This window comes from Panthera onca, chromosome A3 (genome assembly GCF_046562875.1).
Source record: "Panthera onca isolate mPanOnc1 chromosome A3, mPanOnc1 haplotype 2, whole genome shotgun sequence".
NCBI classification, from domain to species: domain Eukaryota; kingdom Metazoa; phylum Chordata; class Mammalia; order Carnivora; family Felidae; genus Panthera; species Panthera onca.
The window spans coordinates 30,303,591-30,328,572 of record NC_138341.1 but is presented as its reverse complement, the minus strand read 5'-3'; the positions used below and the strand labels follow the sequence as shown (position 1 = coordinate 30,328,572).

General features: G+C 43.3%; 1 protein-coding gene and 1 long non-coding RNA gene across 3 annotated transcripts in view; one reads left to right on the top strand and one right to left on the bottom strand.

Annotated features, from left to right (window-relative positions):
- The window catches only part of LOC144615960 (uncharacterized), a 426,549-nt gene that overhangs the window by 28,690 nt on the left and 372,877 nt on the right, over positions 1-24,982 (bottom strand). The gene's annotated exons all lie outside the window — the stretch shown is intronic.
- EIF2AK2 (eukaryotic translation initiation factor 2 alpha kinase 2) overlaps positions 7,158-24,982 on the top strand; it is a 34,911-nt gene continuing 17,086 nt past the window's right edge. The window contains exons 1-8 of one of the 2 annotated variants that reach the window (XM_060652565.3): positions 7,158-7,252; positions 13,406-13,537; positions 14,426-14,546; positions 17,477-17,634; positions 20,032-20,158; positions 21,366-21,445; positions 21,606-21,699; positions 24,310-24,344. In XM_060652565.3, the coding sequence (XP_060508548.3) occupies positions 13,419-13,537; positions 14,426-14,546; positions 17,477-17,634; positions 20,032-20,158; positions 21,366-21,445; positions 21,606-21,699; positions 24,310-24,344 (734 nt within the window). In that variant the 5' untranslated portion in view covers positions 7,158-7,252; positions 13,406-13,418. The remainder of the gene's footprint in view (positions 7,253-13,405; positions 13,538-14,425; positions 14,547-17,476; positions 17,635-20,031; positions 20,159-21,365; positions 21,446-21,605; positions 21,700-24,309; positions 24,345-24,982) is intronic. The other variant, XM_060652574.3, reaches the window with a different exon arrangement.

Here is a 24,982-nt window from a genome sequence, read left to right as displayed (position 1 = left end):
ACCCGATGCGGGGCTCAAACCCACAAACTGTGAGATCATGACCTGAGCCGAAGTCGGATGCTTAACCGACTGAGCCACCCAGGCACCCATTTGCTTTTTGAGGAAAGACCATTTAGCTGTCTAAAGGGGATACTCTTGCTAATGTGACATGTTGGGGTTGTAACTTCTTTCATGCTCTGGGTTCACATAAGAGCATAAGCAGATACTATCAGAGACACACGTAAATTGGTGTCTGAATGGTGTGTAGATGAGACAGGCCTCCCAGTGATGCACAATTTTTTGTCCTCCCAGAATAATTCCTCTGTCCCTCACTACAGACCAAAGCACTTGTGGTTATCTCAGACTTACTGTTGGGGGGAATTTAATTCCAACTCTGCACTGAATTAAGATGAATAAATCCTATCCTCATATAATTCAAGGAAAATGCATTCACTGCTCATCTACTCTGTGTATGTCCCTGCAGTGAGCCCCGTGGAGGCCCCACTCTCAAGGGGCATTATATGTCTATTTAACACAACCTTTAATTCAAAGCTAAATATTAGAGATTGTGTCATTCTGGCATAAAGGCTTTTCGACCACAGAACCCTAGGTAGTAAGGTGGAACTTAGGAGAGAAGGTAAAGAAAGTTTTGGACGAACCCTCTCAACAGTCCCTAATCTTTACACCATAGCTAGTCACAGTGAAGAATAGAAGGGTTCATAGAAAAGTTAAATAAAATTGCTTTGAGAGGGGTGCCTAGATGGCTCAGTCAGTTAAGCATTTGACTTCGGCTCAGGTCATGATCTCATGGTCTGTGAGTTTGAGTCCTGCATCAGGCTCTGTGCCGACAGCTCGGAGCGTGGAGCCTGCTTCGGATTCTGTGTCTCCCTCTCTCTCTCTGCACCTCCCCCACTTACACTCTGTCTCTCTCTCTCCCTCTCTCAAAAATAAATAAATATTAAATTTTTTTTAAAAAAAATCTGCATTGAGAAAGACTGCAGGACTACTATTTCTGGTAGTATGGTGGATTATATAACCTGAAAACCCTTCCCTCAGAACACCAAGAAAGTCTGGATAAAAATTCTTAAAAATTCTTTTAGTTGAATTTCTCAGCCCCCAGTAGAGTAAGTGGACTCATCAGGGCCCAAAACCACAGATGGAACAGAGAAGGAGACCAAGTAATAATCAGAGATGACATTAAGCCACCATTTACTGAGAGACTTGTCAGCAACAGAGGCTTGGGTTTTAATGCCCAGACCCCCATGACTGGTGCAGGAGTAGACAAATAGAGCAAAACAGAGCTGTTGAACTGACCCATAGAGGACAGGGCTGCCATTGCATATCTAGGAAGAAATTACACTCTTCCATATTTGCTACTAAGACAATTGGTTATGATACAGAAGAAGTAAAATCAGATTCTCACATTCTATCACTCACAAAAATGAATTTCTTGCAAATTAAACAACCATATGTTTAAAAAAGATGTTAAAGCTTTAGTTTTTTGGAAGCAAATACAAGATAATATTTTTATAACTAGAGTGAGATTTCTTAAAGAAGGAACAGAAAGCACAAAGAGGACACAATTTATGTTTTTGGCTACATTAAAATCTAAACATCTTTGTGGGGTGTCTGGCTGGCTCAGTCCTGACTCTTGATCTCAGAGTTGTCAATTCTAGCCCCAGGTTGGATGTAGTTTAAAAAGTAAAAAAAAAAAAAAATCTTAAAAAGTAAAACTGTGTCATTAAGAAAGTGAAACCCAAAAATGTAAAATGGCAGGGCAGAGACTTGAAGAAGTTACTAAATAAAAGGCTACTATTTAGAGTATATAAAGAACAACCGAGAGGTGCTTGGGTGGCTCAGTCAGTTAAGCGTCCAACTACGGCTCAGGTCACAATCTCATGGTTCGTGAGTTTGAGCCCCGCCTCAGGCTTTCTGCTGTCAGCACAAAGCCCGCTTTGGATCCTCTGTCCCCCTCTCTCTCTGACCCTCCTCCACTCATTCTCTCTCTTTCTCACCAAATAAATAAATAAACTTAAAAAAAAAAACTCAAAGGGTACCTGGGTGGCTCAGTTGGTTGAGCGTTGAACTTCGGCTCAGGTCATGGTCTCACAGTTCGTGGGTTTGAGCCCCACATCGGGCTCTGGAGCCCACTTCGGATTCTGTGTCTCCCTCTCACTCTGCCCCTCCCTGCTCACTCTCTCTCAAAAATAAATAAACATTAAAAAACTTTTTTAAAAACTTAAAAAAATAAAGATCAACTGAATGGCTGCTTCCTTTCTATCTTTTTGAAACTAATTTCTATATAAACACTTAAGGACATAATGTCATCATCGTGTATCCAGTACAATGCTGCACATAGTAGGCACTCAGTAAATATTTATTGAATAAATTAATGAACGAAGGGACTTTTTTTTAAAAAACCAAGAAGTGTTACTTAGAATATAAATCAGTCAGGATCCTTTTGATGTAATAAACAGAAAATCAAACACATACTGGTTTATAGTAGAAAGAAGAGGAGGGGAGAAGTCTTACAACTGACTGGCCTAGGATGGGTCTGGTTCAGATTAGTCTTGATCCAGAGCTCAAAAAAGGGCCTGATTCTCAACCTTCACTTCTCAACTCTACCCCCTCAGTGTAGCCTCCATTTTGGGGGAGATTTCTCTTTGGGAAGTACTGGAAACAGAAACCACTATAAGTATGTCAAGCATAAGGATTCAGTGGGAAATGAATGCATATATGTCGGAAAGGTTGGCAGAATGAAAACCAGGAGACTTCCACTGCACCTGCCATCCAGAGCTCAGGACCTTGTCACTGACACTGCTTCTACCACGGCTGCCGCCACGGATGCACCATACCCTTGGAGAACTGACAAGGGCACCTGGAGTCATGAGCACAGAAGTTTGCTCATCAGCTCATTCAATCACATGAGGATGGCCTTCTCCTTCCTTCCATCTTCCAAATCTTGCACCACGGCTCATCAGTCATTAGCAGAACTCCAGAATTTTAATTCCATAAAAATCTGGACAATGTGATTTTAACTTTCCATACTTTATAATCCAGGAGACAGGGAGACATAGAAAGGAGTGAGATTGGAAGCTAAATAAAAATGAACAATATCGTGCAGTCCACTGCTTGCACTAATAATCTTTCAAGCAGACAACAGAACTATGTTCCCACCTAATGCACACATTCCCTTCTTCAAATGAAAACATGCTTATCCGAGCCCCTAGTCTTTATACCCATGGCTATGTGATATTCCTCCCTCTTCTCTTTTAGTCACAAATTCTACCGTAAGACACTCTAACCAGAAGACTATCTTATAAAATTAACCACTACCAGCAAATCTCATAGAAAAGGAAAGGGAAAAGCAATGAAAAGAAGTTTACTAATACAAAAACAAAGCAAGGAAGAAAAATGCAACAGGTCATGAAACTGTAGTTGGTGTTTATTACTTCCTTATTCCTTATTCCTTATTCTCTTTGCCCTCAGAAATTTTCCCAGCCAGTAGGGTGACATAAACCTTCAATCCTGAAGGATCTGAGCCCTAAACAGTCCTGTCTTGTTGAACAGCTGTAGATTTCTACTAACATGTATCATTGAACAGGGAGTTACTAGAAGGAACTCAAGAGGAACTCCTGAGTTAAAGACATGCTTGTCTCTAACTCCGTTGTGTGGCTACATCACTATTTTCCCATAAGTCAGCCCAGCTGGTTTGGTAACTTCCTTATTTCCTTGATGGCCTGATGGCATCATGAACCTGAAATGTCCAGATGCAGTTTCAAATTCCTATTCAAGGAACTATGTGTCTCCTACTGGAAACACAGCCCAATGCCATAGGAACAGGAAGCACTATTTTGCAAGGGCATGACTAGGTTTCATTGTGGAACACAACCCTCTCACTTCTACTGTTTCCTGAGTTCAGGTGTACTGGCCATGAAAGAAACAGCAATCTGGTTTAGAACATCCACTGCCCATGAAGGACAGTACACTCAGCGGAGTATACACTCAGTATACTCCTGCTTGGGGCTGCACCTGAGCCTTCAATACTCCACCCTACTGCCCTGTACAGCCAGCTGCTTTGGGGTGATGAGGTTCATAATAAAACTACTGAATTCTACAGCAGTCAGTATACTGCCTCATTTTTCTGTAAAACGGGTTTCTTAGCAAGACAGGCCGTGATGGTGAGCAAGTATACAGAAAATCCAACAATGATGATGCTGGCAGAAGCACTGCAGGAAGGAAATGCAAATCCGTACCTGAAATAAATGCTCACTCCCCACAGGGCAAATCCCTGTGCACTCCAGATGGAAGGGCTCCTGTGTAACCTGTCTGCCACCAAGTGGCCGCTTGGTCTACCTTGGGGTATGGTACTCGACACTGGGCCTCAGAGTTGGTCCCTGATGGGAGACTGCTGGGTGCTCAGCAGCCAGATGAGCCTTGATGAGAATTTCGCGTCGATGAACTCACACATTCCCTGCTACTGCTGTCGTCTCCTTATTCATCGTGAACAAGCACTGGGTGTGCTGGGGAAAAGCTGACTGACCTCCACAGAAGTCTTCCTGGCCACCTGCTCCTCAAAAGCCTCCTCAGAAGTAGTAGATGCCTTTGATGAACATTCACTATATGCTCATAGTGTCCAAGGGGTTCACCCACACCATTTTCCTCAGACCGCTTATGACCAACCCTCTGATCTTCTTCCTTCCAAATCTCTGCATCTCCAGCTAGCCTGCAAGACACTGGGTGTGTTCAAGCCACTGGCTTGCTCTCTTTCCAAGTGACAATGAAATGTACTGCTCAAAGTTCTGCCTGCTGGATTTCCTTTCTCCCAATACCCTTTAGGGCCACCTTCCAGAGGGGCTGTTTTAATACATCAATCCACTTCTGATTAACGCCAGTATACTGTGCTTCATTTGATTTTTTCTTTCTCAGTCATCTGGTCACAGGGAACTCTCCATGAGCTCAGTGCTGTGGGTTGACAGAGCAGGGGTGAGTGCCATGGGGGTCTTAGATACCTGCCATAATCCCCACTGAAATTAGGGAGCTTTTCCAATGGCAGCACCTCCCACTGACATTCTCTAAACCTACAGTGGTCAGGCATTACAGAGTTTTTCAAGGATACATCAAGGATACATCACTCCAATGGATCCTCACTCCAATATTTTCCTCAATGCCTGAGGAAGAAGGGTCCTTTGGATCTTCTTGGGGAGCATGGCTAGGGAGTGAATGAATGCCATCATTCTACTCCAATATTCCTGACTCCCTGAGTATTTTTGATTTATCTGTATTAGTTGGCATCACAATTTCATTTGATGGGGGCCACCCCTGAGCCCAGGTTGCAGTAACATTTCTAATGAGCCATTTCCAGCTGCTGGAGCCAGCACACTGAGTGCATAATCTGAATTACATTCATTTCTAAATGCCACCTTTCGAATCATTTCCATGCATATTTCCTGGGTTTCTGCTGATAAAAATTAGTGGAAGTTTGCAAATCTTTTGTTCCATAAACTATCTCCTCTGGATCAGATCTTGTCCGTATCCTCCTGGGGCATGCTAGCATCTGATTCTAGTTCTAGGAGTGAAAGTATGACGTAGGGATGGGGCATTTGGAGAATCAGCACCTCCCTGCAAGGTGATTACTTTATAATCTTCAAACCAGGCTGTACCACTCTTACCAAACATGGGCAGAGGACTGTTGAAGGCTCAGCAGTATTTGGGAGGGCAGTAGTACTTGGATTCACTCAAATCCCCCCAAATTCCCAGGGCCTCATTCTTTCCCAATCAATGCCCTCAATGTTCATAAAAGAGACCTGGAGAGGCTGCAAATTAAATTTGTATTGCAAAATTCTGTTACCTGCAGCTGCAGACTCTGCACCTAATTTCTGCAACATCAGCCCTGAGTCTACATGAAATAAGAGGTCCTTCTGGGCATTTATTAAAGCTTGTATCCTCTGACCACGCTTGAGATTGTCATTTCCTGCCTTTAAACTCTCTTGGGCAGTTCAGGGCCTTCAGAAAACCTGTCACTGCTACTGCTGTTGCTGCTGTCACAGACACCACGCACCCACAAACCTGGTAAATGGTCTCATGCAAATCCCTGCTATTTCTGGAGCTTTCCGTCATCTGGAAATCCCACAGAAAGATGGCTCTGTCTCCTATCTATCTTTCAAACTTTCCACCAGTACTTCATATTTGCATAATTTAAATCCTCTGCCCAGGACCTGGGCTCTAAAGAAAATATAGCGTTTAACCACCGAAAATTTAGCCATTCAGTTTAGCCACTGAAACTCCGGAGGGATGGAGAAGAGGAGTGGGCAATGACTCCTAGAGCCAATGCCCAGTACCAATAGTATATCGGAGGTCCATCTTGGGACCACCTCACTCCCTCACTCTAGCTCAGATGTTGAGGGTACAGACTTGTAATTCTAATTCTAGCTCTCCGGCTTACTTAACTTCTGTGTCACTGAACTTCTCTGTGCCTCAGACCTCAGTTTTCTTATCTGTTGAATGGGTACAGTAATGGGTACCTACTTTGCCGTATCGTAAGTCCTCAGGACTCCTCAATCGCTGTGTCAGTTTCTTATAAATCGAGGACTACCCGTAGGGGCTTCGGGAGCAAAACTCCACGAGGTCCCACAGGGAGCAGGTAGCTCTCCTAATGGCTGGACCTGCGGCCGGTGTTTAGAACAGCGCTGGCAAGAACCTGTTGAATGAATAGACAAATGGGTGGAAACTGACCGAAGGAAGGCTAGGCCTTCAGGTCTCTTCATCCCCAGCCTCGTGAAAGTGAGGAGGCAGAAGGGAACGGGGACGGAGTACTTCGGTGTTTACAGGCCTGACCCTGAGTTGACTGCTGATTTTGCCACTTATCAGCAGCAGGGCTCTGGACGAGTTAATTTACTCAGTTTCTTCGATCCTGAAATGGGGCGAATAATACCCACCCCGGCACGCCACGGGCGCTTGGACACCTCTCTGTCCTCCCTTCCTCCCGGAGGACCCTTCCGGCCGCAAACACACCTGGAAGCCGGAGGGCTTGGAGCGGGGGGTGCAGCAGGAGGGTCCCCGCGCGCCCCGCGGGCAGCGGGCGGCACGTGGGCGGCAGCGCGCGCGGCGCGGACTCGGAAGGAGACTCGAGTTTCCCGCGATCCCGAGTCGGTGCGGGAGGGGCCGCGCGCGGTCATAGAAGGCGGAGCCGGCGGGGAAAAGGAAAGCGAGAGCGAGCCGCCCGGACCCGGCAGGCGGGCAGCGGCAGCGGCAGCGGCAGCGGCGGTGCACGGTGAGCAGCGGGGCTCCGGGCGCGCGGCGAGCGCGCGGGGCGGTGCTGGGCGCGGCGAGGGGCGCGGCCCCGGCCCGAGAAGTGGCGGCGGAGGTAGAGGCCGCCGACCCCCGGCCTGGCAGCGCGGAAGCGCTGTCCGAGGCCCGCAGCTGGGGAGGGGATCCCTTAGCGCGCTGGCGACTGAGAGCTGTTTTTTTTTTCCGCGAAGAATTTCGGTCAGAGCAAGTAACGAATTTCCCAGGCAGGGGTGGCGGGGTGGTGGGGTGGGGGTGCGGGGGCGGGGGGATCTAGTGGAAAACAGATACGTGGGGAATGTGACAGATCCGAAATACGGAGGCCTGGACTTCTCATAGATTGGCTAAATAGGCCCTGGCTAAAAATCTCTTGCCTAGACAGTTCTAATTGTTTCCCAATTGCTTGGCTTTAGCCCTCCCCCACCCTCTTCTCCCCTCCTCCCCCCCCCCCCCCCCCGCCCCGTCCCCTCCTCTCCTCTTCCCCCGCCCCCATCCCTTCCTCCTTTCCCTGCCCCAACTTCGTACCACCCTTTCCCCCTTGTCTTTTTTCAACACTGCCGCTGCCCCAGGGGTCCTTTTAATCAGAACAGGACACTCCTTTGCTCGGATCATCCCAATGGCTTACCATCTCATCAGAATTCCGTAAATGGCACAGACAAGGCCCCTTGCTCTCTCCACTCAGGCCATGCAGGCCCCATTGCTGTTCTTGGGATACAGCCAAGCATATGCTTGCCTCTGGGCCTTTGCACTGCCTGTTTACCCTTCCTGGAAAGCTCTTCACCCCCCCCCCCCCCCATACCTTCTTGGGCCGTTCTTTTACCTTACCCTGGACTTCTTCTTTTTTAGTGTATTTGTTTTTGAGAGAGAGAGAACGAGAACAAGTTAGGGAGGGGCAGAGAGCGAGGGAGAGAGAGAGAATCCCAAGCAGGCTCCCCACTATCAGCATAGAGCCTGATGCGGGGCTCCAACCCAGCCACAGTGAGATCATGACCTATGTATGAGATTATGACCTGAGCCGAAGTTGGACCCCCACCCCGCTGAGCCACCCAGACTCCCCTGTTTTACCCTGTGCTTCCTGCAATGTCACTTATATCAGAGTAGCTTTCCCTGAATACTGTCTATTATTAACAAACAAAACACCTCCCTTCCCTGGCAGTCCCCCCTTACTCTGGTTCAGTTTTCAACATGGTAGTTTTCAGCCTGTGACATTTTTTATGGATTTGTCTGAGTTCCTCCATTAGTAAGTTCACAAGACTATTGTTCACTGGTACTGCCTGGGCACCTAGTACATAATAGGTTCTCATTAAATATCTGTTTAATGAATGGCGATTCATAAATTCTCTTTTGAATTACAGAATAACGAGACTTCCTATTGCCTGTGGTTTTTTTTTAATTTATTTTTAAAATTTACATCCAAGTTAATTAGCATATAGTGCAACAATGATTTCAGGAGTAGATTCCTTAATACCCCTTACCCATTTAGCCCATCCTCCCCCCACAACCCCTCCAGCAACCCTGTTTGTTCTCCATATTTAAGAGTCTCTTATGTTTTGTCCCCCTCCATGTTTTTATATTATTTTTGCTTCCCTTCCCTTATGTTCATCTATTTTGTATCTTAAAGTCCTCATATGAGTGAAGTCATATGATATTTGTCCTTCTCTGACTAACTTCACTTAGCATAATACCCTCCAGTTCCATCCACGTAGTTGCAAATGACAAGATTTTCTTCTTTTTGATTGCCGAGTAATACTCCATTGTATATATACCACATCTTCTTTATCCAGTCATCCATCGATGGACATTTGGGCTCTTTCCATACTTTGGCTATTGTTGATAGTGCTGCTATAAACATGGGGGTACATGTGCCCCTTTGAAACAGCATACCCATATCCCGTGGATAAATACCTAGTAGTGCAATTGCTGGGTCATAGGGTAGTTCTATTTTTAATTTTTTGAGGAACCTCCATACTGTTTTCTAGAGTGGCTGCACCAGTTTGCATTCCCAGCCTGTGATTTCTTAAGCACTAAAAATGTCTTGCTGAAGGAGGGCTGAAAGATAGACTTTGTTGTCACTTAGGAGTTTTGAATTTGGGGCAGATTATGCTCTTCTTCCATTTGCTTATTTGACCCTGAGGATCCATAACCCTGGACCTATAGTTTACTCATTTCATTAGTCAGATACTAGATGATACATGTTGTGCGGCAAGCATTGTGGAGGCCCAGGAGGGGGCTGGGCCCACAAGGAGCTAACAGTCTGCCAGAAGGGGCAAAGGCACAGTCATAGTGACTTCCGGGCATGAGTAAGATGGATACATAACACTCATCAGTGATTTAGGTGGGGATTTCTTTTAGGAAAATGATAACATAGATTTAAAACAAGATTAATTTACGGTAGTTGGAAAAGAAACCTGCTGCTTCTTTTTTCCAGGCTTGTAAGTACTTTTGCAAACATGTTAATTCAGCACTTTCTTAGGTTGCACATATATTTCACTTAAATTCTGATGATGGGCAGTTACTTAAAATTAAGAGTACAGAGGATTTAGAGCATTTGAGAGAACTTACGGTCTCTTCCATAACTGCTATTTTGAAGTCTGTGATCCCCTCCCAATCTGACATATGGTCTCATAGTTGTGACCAAAGTAAATGACACTGTTCTGTTCCTAAGGTACGTCTACAGATCCTTATCAAAAACCCTTGGGCCTCGGGGCGCCTGCGTGGCTCAGTCGGTTAAGCGGCCGACTTCGGCTCAGATCATGATCTCGTGGTCCGTGAGTTCGAGCCCCGCGTCGGGCTCTGTGCTGACAGCTCAGAGCCTGGAGCCTGTTTCAGATTCTGTGTCTCCCTCTCTCTGACCCTCCCCCGTTCATGCTCTGTCTCTCTGTCTCAAAAATAAATAAACGTTAAAAAAACAAAATTAAAAAAAAAAAACAAACACCCTTGGGCCAGATGTGTTCTGGTATTCAGAGGTTTTTGGATTTTAGAAAGGTAAGGCAGCATATATCCTGTCTATTATACCATGCTCTCAGCGGGATTTGGGGGCAGCACTCTCTAATAAAACAGTTTCTGTAGTGAACTGTATAAGTGGACAACAAAGTATCATAAAACTAGCTCGTGTCATTTCAGGTCTAGACAGGGGGCTACACACCTATCAAAAACAAAACAAACAAATGAAAACAAAATAAACCTCAATTTTCAGTGCCTTTTGGATTTTGGAATTGCAGACCAGGAGCACCATTGATTGAAGGTTAATGGTGTGGGAAGAACTCTGCTGGATGCTTTTCATCTGATTTATTCCCTACAACGTTGAACTCAGGTGCTTTTATTCCTGTCTTCAAGTCATAAATAAAAGGTTCAGAGAGGGTGTAGCCCAGATCTGTGTGGCTGTAAAGCCTGTCTCTACGACACTAAGCAGTCATGTGAGGGCTTTACCTTTGCTCGGGCTCCAGGCACTGGGAGCCACCAGCACCGCTCGCCCAAACCACTGCAGCTGCCTCTATTTGGTCTCCTTACTTCTGCACATGCTCTGCTTCCCTTTCCACACCTGTCCTTGCCCCCATACCTTGTTCTTTACATAGTATCAGAGTAATCCTGTAAAACGTAAATCCAATCACATCCCCCCACTACTTAGAGAACCTTCTGTAACTAACTTCCTATTGCAATTGTAGTAACATCCACCAGTTCTGACCGTGAACCACAAGGTCTATGTGGGTGGCACTGGCCCACTTCTCTGTCTCACTTCCGACTCTTTCCCCCTCATTCAATGTGCAGCAGTCCCCTTGATCTTTTTGTTATCCCTTCAAAGGCCATGCTGGTTCCTGAGATACTCTTCCCCCATATCTTAATATGATGGACTTTCTCATTGCTCAGTCTTCATTTAAATATTGCCTCCTAAGAAAGGTCTTTCCTGACCGCTGTGTCTACAACCACCTCCCTCTGTCCCCACCAACAGAGCTCATCCTCTATGCCGCACCCCTATTTAATTTCACTGGCACTTTCAGCCATCTGATCGTCATATTATCCATTGCTTTTATTTGTTTCTGTACATGATCATTTTCTGTTTTCCCTCAGTGGAATGCAGGTAGGGTTATAATCTGTCCTGTGCACATCTGTATATATTCATGGTCAGAACAGTGCCTGACACTTGATAAACATTTACTGAATAAATGAAGAAAGGATACACAGAAAACAGCAGATGAAGAAAAAGGAGAAGACAAGGGGATTGAACGTGGAGTATTTAATTTTAATGAGTCATTCTTTCATTCTCCTGCATACCGTTCAACTGTTCAGCACTTACCACTGCCCACTGGGTGTTGATATACAAAGATGAGTAAGACATAGAACCTACTTCCCAAAGAACTCACTGGGCTGTTATCAGAGCTGGGCAAAGTGGAGCAGCCGGGCCTTGGAGGAATACTAGTGGGCCCTCCAACATCAAAGAAGACTTGTGGAGCCTCACAGATGAGTGGGAGTTGCCTGGTAGACAGAGGGCTCACATATTGCATTCACAGCAAAGAGAAAAGCATGTGACAAGTCATGGCGGGGGAGGTCTGGGGGGGGGGGAGGTCTGTAGATACTTGGGCATCCAGTCATTGATTATTGAGCCACTACTATAACAGCCTGCTCCCTTCCCTTTTACAGCTTGTGAACTCTTTTGGCGCACAGTTATATAAGCAATTGCAGCAAAGGGGACAAGAGCTGTGATAGAGCACCAAACCAGGTAGAGCACCAAACCAGGACCTCTTCAAGGGTGTCTGAGAAGTGACATTTGAGCTGAGATCTATAGGAAATAGGAGTTGACCAGGCAAAGGCAGTGGAAGGGGTAGAGCCAAGAACATTTCAGGAGGCAGCGTGTTGGACAGAAGGAGTTAGGAGTCAGGAGGGAGGGGTAGAGGTGTTCTTTTGCACACCACCATTGTGTAGGTGGAATTTAAAGCCATAATTCTAGAGGCGATCACCAGGGGAGTGAGTGTTAGAAGAGAGAGGAGATCCAAGGACTGGACCCTGGGGTACTAGAATATTTACAAGCAATGTCTGTTCAAGTCCTTTGCCAGTTTTTAATTAGGTTGTCTTTTTGTTGTTGGGTTGTAAAAGTTCTTTATATATTCTGGATATTAGACCCTTATCAGCATATGATTTATAGATATCCCATTCTGTACATTCATTTTCTTCATAGTGGCCTGTGTCACACAAATGATTTTACTTTTGATAAAACCCAGTCTATCTGTGTTTTCTTTTGCTGCTTGTGCTTTTGCTGTGATAACAAAGATTCTATTGCCAAATCCAAGATCATGAAGATTTACCCTTATGTCTTTTTTTTCTAAAAGTTTTATAGTTTGAGCTTCTGTATTTAGGTTCTATATATTTTTTAGATTTTTCTTATGATTTAAGTCATTACTACTCTCTTGGTCCAATGAGACCCATAAACTGGGGTCATAATTTACCCAGGTAAATTTACCTAAAATTGACTTTTCAAAGAAAGATTTTGGAGATTTCATATGGAAGTCTATTTCTGTATTGCAAAGTCTTTAATGATTTCATAAACTTCACTTTATATATGTACTCTCGACCTTTTTCTTCTCAGCATGAAGAATTCTGATTCTACTCCTGTAACCTTTTTACCTTCCCAGCCAGGTAGATAAACTTGTACCTCACATTCACTAGAAACAGAGAGTGGAGTGGAAGAGAGAGATCCCTTTCCTTTTTTGGCCAGTTGAGTTATGAAAGTAGAAAGTTTTGGTATGCAGTTCATGAGAGAAAAAGATTTTTTAACAAAGTCTTCTCTGTATTTATGTGGGGCTGAAATGAGTCTCTTTTTTAATGTTTATTTATTTTTGAGAGAGAGAGAGAGCATGTGCATGTGAGTGGGGGAGGAGCAGAGAGAGAGGGAGACACAGAATCAGAAGCAGGCTCCAGGCTCTGAGCTGTCAGCACAGAACCCAACGCGGGGCTTGAACTCATGAGGTGCAAGATCATGACCTGAGCTGAAGTTGGACACTTAACCAACTGAGCCACCCAGGTGCCCAGAGATGAGTCTTCGAAAGAAGATTCTTCTTACCCTGTTTTGTCTCCTAAACTGGACTGGGAAAATCAGATTAAATATGTTCTGTGTTACTTTTTTCAAACATCTCTTCTGTTCTAGGTTACTAGAAGAAATGGCCAATCATCGTCCACCAAGTTTTTTTATAGAAGAACTTAATGTATACTGTCAGAAGCACAACATGGTACTTAAGTATCAGGAACTGTCTAAGACAGGACCTCCACATAACTTAAGGTACATTGCTTTTTTCTTTTTTAAGATTGTATTTCTTTAGTAATTTCTGTATCCAATGTGGGGCTCGAATTTACAACCTTGAGATCAAGAGTAGCATGCTCGACTGACTGGGCCAACTAGGTCTTTCAAATTGCTGTTTTTTTGTTTGTTTGTTTAGTTTTTTTTAACATTTATTTATTTTTGATAGCCACACAGCACAAGTGGGGGAGGGGCACAGAGAGACAGGGAGACACAGAATCTGAAGCAGGCTCCCGGCTCTATACTATCAGCACCGAGCCCGACGCGGGGCTCAAACTCACAAACCTCGAGATCATGACCTGAGCCAAAGTCAGATGCTTAACCGACTGAGCCACCCAAGCACATCTGATTGCTGGGGTTTTTAAAAGGTATATCTCCATAAAATATGAACTGGGAAAATGGCCACTCTGGCATAATTTTGAAGTCAATAATTTAGCTATGGGGGCACCTGGGCGGCTCAGTCGGTTGAGCATCCAACTCTTGATTCCTGCTCAGGTCACGATCTCACAGATTGTGAGTTCAAGCCCCATGTTCAAGAATGGGGAAAGGAAACAGTGTGAAATGAGCCAACAGGTCCTGGCAGGTCCTTGGGATTCTCTCTCTTTCTTTCTCTCTCTCTCTGCCCCTTGCCTGTTGTCTCTCTGTCTCTGTCTCAAAATAAATAAGTAAACTTAAAAGAAAGAAAAAATAATAATTTAGCTTTAGAACAAAGATGATGTGCTGTTTGGTGTTTGGGGGTGACTGTTTAAATTCTATGTGGAATGGGTTAAAACCTTCAGGGTAGTCACAGGAGGCAGTGTAATTAGAACACTTGTCTTTAGATAATGTATGAATTTTATAATATTTTGTGAATATTGTCTTTGTAATCAGGTTTAAATACCAAGTTATCATAGATGAGAAAGAATATCCAGAAGCTGAAGGTAAATCGAAGAAGGAGGCCAGAAATGCTGCAGCCAAATTGGCGATTGAAATACTTAATAAAGAAAACAAGGTGAGTAAATGCCCTTTTTAACTTTTCTCTGTGAGAAAATACCCTTACAGAGTAAAGCCATTCACAAGTTCTTTTTTTTTTTTAATTAATTAATTAATTTTTTAGTTTTTAAAACAAAAATTTTTTTTTAATATTTATTTATTATTGAGAGACAGAGAGACACAGAGCATGAGCAGGGAAGGGACAGAGAGAGGGGGAGACACAGAATCTGAAGTAGGCTCCAGGCTCTGAGCTGTCAGCACAGAGCCCGACATGGGGCTCAAACTCACGAACTGTGAGATCATGACCTGAGCAGAAGTCGGACGCTTAACTGACTGAGCCACCCAGGCGCCCCTATTTTTTAAAGTTTTAAAAAATGTTTTATTTATTTTTGAAAGAGAGAGAGAGAGACAGAGTGCAAGCGGGGGAGGGGCAGAGAGACAGGGAGACACAGAATCGAAGCAGGCTCCAGGTTCCGCGCTGTCAGCGCAGAGCCTGATGCGGGGCTTGAACTCACGAACCGTGAGATCATGACCTGAGCCGAAGTCGGACGCTTAACTGACTGAGCCACCCAGGCACCCCATCTTTTTCTTTTTTTAAGTTTATTTATTTATTTTGAGAGAGAGAGCGAGGGCAAGTGGGGGAGGAGCTTAGGAAGAAGGAGAGAGAGAATCCCAAGCCGGCCCCACGCTATCAGCACAGAGTCTGACAAGGGGCTCAGTCTCACAACTGAGAGATCACTACCTTAGCTGATATCAAGAGTCGGTCTCTTCACCAACTGAGCCACTCAGGTGCTCCCACAAGTTCTTTTACATTCAGAAGTTCCGCCCCCCCCGTCTCCATTTCTGTAAAGCCCTGAATGAAAGATATATCTAGGAGATAGTGGGCAAAGCTTGGCCATACCTATTTAGAATGCTAATGGTAGTGGTAGCCTCTGAAGTTAGAAGAATGGGGAAAGGAAACAGTGTGAAATGAGCCAACAGGTCCCGGCAGGACCCTTCCTCCTAAGTGAGCAGTGCAGTGGGAAAGGACAAAGAGGTGGAGGGACTATGAGGAGGGTGATGTATCAGAAGGGCAGATGATCGAGAGCCTGATCAAGAGCTCTGTTCTAGGTGAGAACAGAGTAAAGAGTACAGAAAAAGCTGTCTGAAGAGATTCCAGTCGAAAATGTTTCTGAAATAAAGGAAGACCTGCATCCAGATTAAAACAACAGATCATAGAAAAATACGGAGCCACCAAGAACAAGATCGATCAATCATTGGGAAAGTCCTGAGCTCTAGGCGTGATGACAAAATCCTGCAAGCATCTAGGCAGAAAAGAAATTTTTTTTTTTAATTTAAAAAAAATTTTTATTTAAAAAAAATTTTTTTTTTTAAATTTCTTTTAATGTTTATTCATTTTTTGAGAGAGAGAGAGAGAGAGAGAGAAAGACAGATCATGAGCAGGGGAGGGCCAGAGAGAGACAGATACACAGAATCTGAAGCAGGTTCCAGGCTCCGAGCTGTCAGCACAGAGCCTAATGCGGGGCTTGAACTCACGAACCTCGAGATCATGACCTGAGCCAAAGCTGGACACTTAACCGACTGAGCCATCCAGGCACCCCCAAAAGTAAATTATTTAAAATGTAAAAACGGGGGCGCCTGGGTGGCTCAGTCAGTTAAGCGTCCGACTTCGGCTTGGGTCATGGTCTCACAGTTCGTGAGCTCGAGCCCCGCGTAGGGCTCTATGCTGACAGCTTGGAGCCTGGAGCCTGCTTCAGATTCTGGGTCTCCCCCTCTCTCTGCTCCTCCCTGCTCACACTCTGTCTCTCTCGGTCTCAAAAATAAATAAGCATTAAAAACAATTTTTTTTTAATGTAAAAATGAAGGGGTGCCTGGGTGGCTTAGTTGGTTAGCTATCCCACTTCAGCTTCATGAGTTTGAGCCCTACATCAAACTCTGTGCTGTCAGCGTGGAGCCTGCTTCGGATCCTCTTGTGTCCTTTACTCTATGCCCCTCCCCTGATTGTGCTCTCTCTTTCTCAAAGATAAATAAATACTTTAAAAGTATATAAAAATGAAAAAAAATCATACTGTCCATAGCAACGTTAAAAGCCAAGGGATAGTCGAGAAATGGCTGTAACATGAGACAAGAGCTCGTTTATATGTGGGACAAGAGAGGATCATTCTCACATATTGAACATTTGAAAACATTGACTTTCAAGATACTTTCCTGAAAAATCTTACTCGATGATGTCTCCCTGGTAACTCAAATTGGGAAAAGTAAATCAGGCAAAATTGTAAACTCATGAATTGTTAATGAGCCAGAAAATCGAATCAAGAAGTTAGAAAAAGAACAATAGAATGCCTTCCCCTAATGAAGCAGAAGAAAATAATAACAAGGTCAGACGTTAATGTACAAGAAAACAAAGAAATAATAAAGATGGTCAATAAAACCAAAAGTTAGTTCTCTGACAAGATTAATTACATAGAAAAACTTTGGACAAGCTTTCGTCAGATTAAAAAAAGTACATTCCATTCTTATAATGGAAGGAATGTGCTATTATATTCATCTTTCCCACTAAGGTGTGATCCAGGATATGGCTTTACTTCAATTTTGGTTGTCTTCATTTTTGAGATTTACAAAGGGTGAGTGAGACAGTGTTATAGTATTTTGCGTGGATAAACAAGAAAGTTAACTACTTTGTTTTTCTTTAGGAAACTATCAAAGGAAAATGGTGGCTCCTATGGTTAACACCCTTGTGGATTTTTTCTGGTAGAAAAAGATACATACTTAGACTTGTACTCAAGGTAGTAGAGTAGGACAACACATAAGATCTAAGTTGTCTTTCAAATTATTCTTCTAGTAATCTTATTAAATTTTATTAAATAAACTAAATTTTATTTAGTATTTATCAAAATAGTTCAACTTCTGTTTTCATGTATATTAAGCAAGATTTTTCTTTCTTTGTAGGCAGTTAGTTCTGTATCACTGCCAACAACACATTCATCAGAAGGATTAGGATTAGGATCCACTGGGAATTTCATAGGCCGTATCAATAGGCTTGCCCAGAAGGAACAACTGTCTGTAAATTATGAACAATGTGAATTGAAAGAACCTGGGCCTGAAAGGTGAGACGCAATTCAGCTTTTCCTTCTGTTTCATTGTCTCTAAGCAATATAACAGCAATAGAACGGGCTTGTTTCATGTCTAATTTTCCAGAAATATTTGTCTTCCTTTTTTGTATATTATGCAGGGAAGGTTTTATAGAACTCATACGCAATTGGACATCTTTGTAATTGAAATATTAAAATGCTTACTTGCTGAAGACTTGGGACCCATGTACCATAATAGATCAAATCTGGGGAATCCTTTGTTTCTGAGATATATCTGGATGGTTTAGTCTGCAGGAGACCTATGAGAGTGTGAGGTGCCCCTGCTCGGGAGTGTGGGGGTGCAGAGATATTTCCATCCCAGGGGTCACAGCGGGAGTGGCTAGATGAAAATGGCTGTGCCACACGTGTAGGCAAAATGACTCTCCTTCTACCATCATCAGATTAGAGAGCTGTTTGTCCAGGTGTTTGTCCTACAAATTCAGTTAAATGGTGTCACTCCCTAGACAAATACCAGGTATTAAAAGAAATGGGTTTTAGTCGTAGACTGTGAGGAGACCAGGATTTTAGGAATATGATTTGAGGGATGGAGTAGAGCTTCAGAGCTGCCAAGACTTTGGAAGTAAGGATAAAGAATAGATAAGAACTAGGAAAAGCAGAAAGCAAATGAGTCTGAAGGGGATTGTTTCTTGGCTACAACCAACCAGGTAAATGAGAGAAAAAAAATCTGACTGACAAATAACCCAAATAACTACCTTAGGATACTGTCCTCTGAATTTTTTTTAAATGTTTGTTTATTTTGGGGAGACAGACAGAGTGCAAGCAGGGGAGGGGCAGAGACAGAGGGTGACACAGAATCTGAAGCAGGCTCCAGGGTCTGAGCTGTCAGCACAGAGACCGACGGGGGGCTTGAACCCACAAAGCACGGGATCATGACTTGGGCAGAGGTCGGACGCTCAACCTACTGAGCCACCCACGTGCCCCACTGTCCTCTGAATTGACTCAGCTATTGACTATTTTACTCTGATGGCTTTTAGGCCAGAACCAGGATGAGAAGAGCAGGATAGTATTCATTGGCATGAAATAGTGAAGTGTGTGGGTCAATCTCAATAAAGTAAGAGGCCATTTTATTTTTTCATAGCTCACCTGTTTGGTTCCTTTGGCTTAAGTGCTCTAACGTCAGTTCCCTAAAAGAGAGAAGTCTAGTTAGAGGTGCCTGAGAGAATAAGAGCCATAGAAACCCTCCAGTCATTCAGCCTAATTCTGCTTTCAGGGCCCAGCAGCAAAGACTCACCCTGGTTGGATATATTTGCCTCTATGGCAAATAATACTAGAATAATTTTGCGGTAATATATAGTAACTCGATGATACTTACCATGTCCATTGCTTTGCTACCTTAAATATAGTTCTCATGTAATTGTCCAAGTATCCTTGCCTAACCACAAATATTCTTACATATAATATGAGGGGTGTGTGGACTTCAGCATGGGGCTTTTGTCTTTTGTACTGAGGAGATTTTCTTAGGTTTGGGGGCACATGAGCAGGGGACAGAAAATGCTGAAGTTAGAACAAATCTATGATTTGCCCATTCCCTACAAAACACTATAACCTTATTGTTTCTACTGTAGATGTCCTACTTTCCCTACTCAGGCTTTTTCTTTCCATTTGACCATCTCTGAAAAATTTACCAGATCTCTCTCGTCCTTCTTTTCCTCCATATCTTTTGATCTTTGAGGAATTAAAAAAAATGTTTTTAATGTTTATTTATTTTTGAAAGAGAGTGAGAGCACAGGGGAGGTGCAGACAGAAAGAGGGACAAAGGATCTGAAGCGGGCTCTGCATTGACAGCAGAGAGCCCGATGTGGGGCTTGAACTCACGAATGCTGAGATCATGACCTGGGCTGAAGTCAGAAGCTTAACCAACTGAGCCACCCAGGTGCCCCAAGAAATTTTTTTACAGTTTTTTAAAAAAATTGTATCTATTTATTTTGAGAAAGAAAGAGAACATGAGGGGGGGAGGGGCAAAGAGAGAGGGAGAAAGAGAGAATCCCAGACAGGCTCCACACTGTCAGCATGGAGTCTGATGCAGGGCTAAAACTCACATGACCTGAGCTGAAGTCAAGAGCTGGATGCTTAATAAACTGAGCCACTCAGGTGCTCCAACCTTTGCAGAATTTCAGTGAAGCAACAAAGAGAAGTTGGCTGGAAAATGCAAGCTAGGATGTCAACCAATCCTGGTTATTCTGGGAAACTGGTCAGCCAGTTTTGAAGATTTATATCATACAAGCTACCAACTGTAACTCTACCTATCACATCATATTAAGGTCTTTGTTAATATATGTTTGTTTCCACATCATAAATTAGATTCACTGTTTTTTGGTATTTGGGTTACATATTCTCCATCATTTCTCCTAGATTTCATTATAGATGCAAAATTGGACAGAAAGAATACGGTATTGGTGTAGGTAGTACTAAGCAAGAAGCCAAACAGTCAGCCGCTAAGCTTGCATATGAGCAGATACTTTCAGAGAAAACCTCAATGGTACGTACTGCCTTTGGATTTAACTTTTAAATTTTAAAATTCCCTTTGAAGAGTGCAAGTTTGACTTCCTCCTTGCCGATTTGGATGGCTTTTATTCCTTTGTGTTGCCTGATTGCTGAGGCTAGGACTTCCAATACTATGTTGAATAACAGAGGTGAGAGTGGACATCCCTATCGTGTTCCTGACCTTAGGGGGAAAGTTCTCAGCTTTTCCCCATTGAGGATGATATTAGCGATGGGTCTTTTATATATGGCTTTTATGATCCTGAGGTATGATCCTTCTATTTCTACTTTCTTGAGGGTTTTTATCAAGAAAGGATGCTGTATTTTGTCAAATGCTTTCTCTGCATCTATTGAGAGGATCATATGGGTCTTGTCCTTTCTTTTATTGATGTGACGTAGCACATTGATTGTTTTGTGGATATTGAATCAGCCCTGCATCCCAGGTATAAATCCCACTTGGTTGTGGTGAATAATTCTTTTAATGTATTGTTGGATCTGGTTGGCTAATATCTTGAGGGTTTTTTGCATCCATGTTCATCAGAGAAATTGGTCTATTCTTTTTAGTGGGGTCTTTGGTTTTGGAATCGAGGTAATGCTGGTTTCATAGAATGAGTTTGGAAGTTTTCTTTCCATTTATATTTTTGGAAGAGCTTCAAAAGAATAGGTGTTAACTCTTCTTTAAGTGTTTGGTAGAATTCCCCTGGAAAGGTTAGACTGTGTTTAGATGATGCCAGGACAGCCAGTAACATAGCAAAAGGATTCCTCCATTCTGTGTTTCACCAATGAGCCATGAGCCATGAGCCGTGGGGCCATGAGGCCCCAGAGATCAAAGTTCTGTTGGCAGTTCAGGGTTTGTTTGTTTGTTTGAATATTTATTTATTTATTTTGGGAGAGAGGGAGAACACGTGCATGAGCGGGGGAAGGGCAGAGAGAGGGAGAGAGAATGAGTCTCAAGCAGGCTCTGTACTCGTAGCACAGCCTGATGCAGGGCTGGAACTCACAAACTGTGAGATCATGACCTGACTGGAAATCAAGAGTTGGTCATCCAACCAACTGAGCCACCCAGGCGCCCCCCTCAGGGTTGTTTTGTAAATCCAGATCAAGCATTCATAAATAAATGTGGTAGTTAGCACACAGAGACTGAGTCAGTATGGAGCAATAATTTAATTGCTCTTCAAACTCCTAAGGGGTACTCTTTCTTTCAGAAAGCTGACTCGGTATTAGCTGGTTCTTTGATTACTTCGCCTGGTGACTCTGGAAGCAACACTTTGGTGAAAAGCATATCGTAAGTATGAGCAAACAGCTGTGATATTTAACAAATTAAGATTGCTGCCTGAAAGTGCACATTTTATGAAAATGTTGAAGGAGAATTTAGAGAAAGAAATTACTGATCAACAAAAAATAGGCAGAATTCACAAATTAACAATTATTCCCCTTTCTTCCAGCGCTTCTGAATCACCATCTGAAAATGATTTCTTGGAAAATTCATCAGGAGGAAGTTGTGACAGGGGCCGTGTAAACAATTCTTCATCTCCTATGGTATAGTATTAGCCTCTAGCTTCCTAATTAGTTTCCTTATTTTCTTTGTATTTCCTCATTTAAAAATTATCTCCCGAACCCAACCGTAATTTTTCTATTATCTGGTGCACTCTTATTTCATATTGATATGTGGCAGCATTAACTCCCATTCCTCACATGCAAAATTCCTCCACTATTCACTCTCATCTTCTCCCTACTCACCTTCATGTTTTTATATATTCCTATGATCATGCTTATCTTCTATCAATTAGTACTTGAAAGGTCCATTAATATAATTCTGCTCCTGTTTTATTTTCAAGAGAGAGAGAGAACACGAACATGTGTGGGGGAGATGGGCAGAGGGAGAGAGACAGAAATCTTTTTTTTTTTTTAATATGAAATTTATTGTCAAATTGGTTTCCATACAATACCCAGTGCTCATCCCAACAGGTGCCCTCCTCAATGCCCATCACTCAACCCCCCTCCCTCCCACCCCCCATCAACCCTCAGTTTATTCTCAGTTTTTAAGAGTCTCTTACGGTTTGGCTTGAGAGAGAGAAATCTTAAGCAACCTCCACACTCAGCACGGAGCTTAACACAGGGCTCAATCCCAAGACCCTAGGATCATGACTTGAGCTGAAATTAAGAGTCAGATGCTTAACTGACTGAGCCACCCAGGCGCCCCAGTTCTGCTCTTGTTTTAAAAAATCAGAACTAATGTTAAAAATCAGATAATTTGGGGGGCGTCTGGATGGCTTAGTCGGTTAAGAATCTGACTTCAGCTCAGGTCATGATACCACAGTTCACAAGTTCAAGCCCTGTATGGGGCTCTGTGCTGACAGCTCAGAGCCTGGAGCCTGCTTCAGATTCTGTGTCTCACTCACTCTCTGCCCCTCCCCGCTCATGCTCTGTCTCTCTCTCTGTCTCTCTCTCTCTCAAAAGTAAATTAAAAAATCAGATAATTTTTGTGGTGATGATTAGTGTTATAAAAGTGTCCTGTTTATAACGAGCGATGAACAAATCAATAAGAAAAAGAAAAGTGGCTCAGTATAAAGATGTGCAAAATATCTGAACAAACGGGTCAGAGAAGAGATACCCAAATAGGCCCCAACATATGAAAAGATGCTTCACTGCATAGTAATCGTGAACATGCAAATCAAAACACAGTTAGGTATCATTTTAAGCCCGTTACCATGGCAAAATTTGAGTCTGGCAGTACTAAACATTGGCACAGCTGTGTTCCAGTTATGACCGCTATACGCTGCTGCTGGTGGAAGCGTAAGTTGGTGCAGTCATTGTGGAGAACGGTTTGGCGACACGTAGTGAAGTGGAGGGTGTGTGTGCCGTGCCTTCAGGCAGTTCCCTTCCTGGGGAATATGTACTAGAGAAACACTCATACGTATGTACAGAGACATTGGATAAGCACGTTCTTTGCAACAGCATTGGTAACAGGAGGAGATTAGAAAAAAAACATTGTCCATTAACAGAATGGCTAAGTTAACCATAGCTTAGTCATCACACAATACTGAGGCTGGTAGGTGCTATGAGCTCAAAAGTTCTTAGTTCAATGCTCCCCACTCTGTGTCAACATACTCAACTTGGTAAAACTACAAAGTTACCAAACCTACCAGAATAAAAGTGAATATGAATAAAGAATAGCTATGTGAAATTAGTTTTTGAGATTTATCCAGGACTCCTCTTTTTTTCTTAACTATTAAAATTAAATTGTTGGGGCGCCCGGGTGGCTCAGTCGGTTGAGCGGCCGGCTTCGGCTCAGGTCATGATCTCGAGGTCCGTGAGTTCGAGCCCCGTGTCGGGCTCTGTGCTGACAGCTCAGAGCCTGGAGCCTGTTTCAGATTCTGTGTCTCCCTCTCTCTGACCCTCCCCCGTTCATGCTCTGTCTCTCTCTGTCTCAAAAATAAATAAACGTTAAAAAAATTTTTTTAATTAAATTGTTAATTTTTGCTAAAAATGAATATTTCAGCATTGCCATTTTTTAAAACAGTTTGGATTTTTTAAAAATTTTATTTATTTTTGAGAGAGAGAGAGAGAACGAGCAGGGGAGGGGCAGAGAGAGAGGGAGACAGAGGAGCCCTAGCAGGCACTGCACCGTGAGCCCAGAGCCCGATGCCGGGCTCAAACCCACGATCTGCAAGATCGTGACCTGAGCTGAAGTCAGACGCTTAACCGACTGAGCCACCCAGGCGCCCCAGCATTGCCATTTTTAACTGATCAGATCAGAAACACTTGGGGAATTACTTTAAACTAGTCCCTGAGCTCTATTTCTTCTTCATTAGCACTGTGGATGACTTGGTGAGACCCACCGTCCCGGGGCGTCGCCAGGGAGGCCACGTTCTGTACCAGGGGAATCTGTGCTTCTGCTGAACATGCCCTAGGACTACCTTTTTGCCCTTCCCACCATGTCTATCTGGTTGCTATTATAGATGAGAGCACTGATGTAGCCAACCTGAGAAGCAGGGCGTGACGAGAGTACACAAGTTGACGCTGTTCATCTAAGGGACCAAAAAAATGTCACAGAACCATCTAGAAGTACAGCAGGAAGAAGAGCAAGTTCAAGCAAGAGAATTGATTTAATCATCTGAAACTATTTTTCATTTTCTTTTATTATAGGACAATGTCAGAAATAGTGAAAAGAAGGTGAAAAGGTGAGTATCATTATGCAGTGACTGTATTTTGAAACGAAGTTTTATTTCAGACTTCGTTTGTTAGCCTTATTTACTAAGTCTTTAGTATTTGTAGAATACTATACATCGTCATTTGTGTGGAGTTTCAGAGGTGGGGAAGCATGGTTGAGGATCACAGAAAGCTTGACATCTACAAACAAATAATTGTAAATATGTAGAGAAATCCTTGAACGGATGTACATACTGCACTGTGGACATAAAGCCTGTAGGGGGTCACTAAAGTCATTGGTTAAGGGCATTATTTTGGATGAGGCTGACAGATGTGGGCTTAGGGAAGTACTCTCCAGTGAAGTGTGTTATTTTACAGACAGCCAGGTAGGGTAGAGATGGTGTAATGACTTGGGCAAGAAAAGAAAAAGACCAAATGTTACATAAATGGTGGTGGATTGGTTTCTTTCTTCTTCTTCTTTTTTTTTTTTTTTTTTATGTTTATTTTTGAGACAGAGATGGAATGTGAGCAGGGGAGGGGCAGAGAGAGGGAGACACAGAATCTGAAACAGGCTCCAGGCTCTGAGCTGTCAGCACAGAGCCTGACATGGGGCTTGAACTCATGTACTGTGAGATCATGACCTGAGTCGAAGTTGGACACTTAACCAACT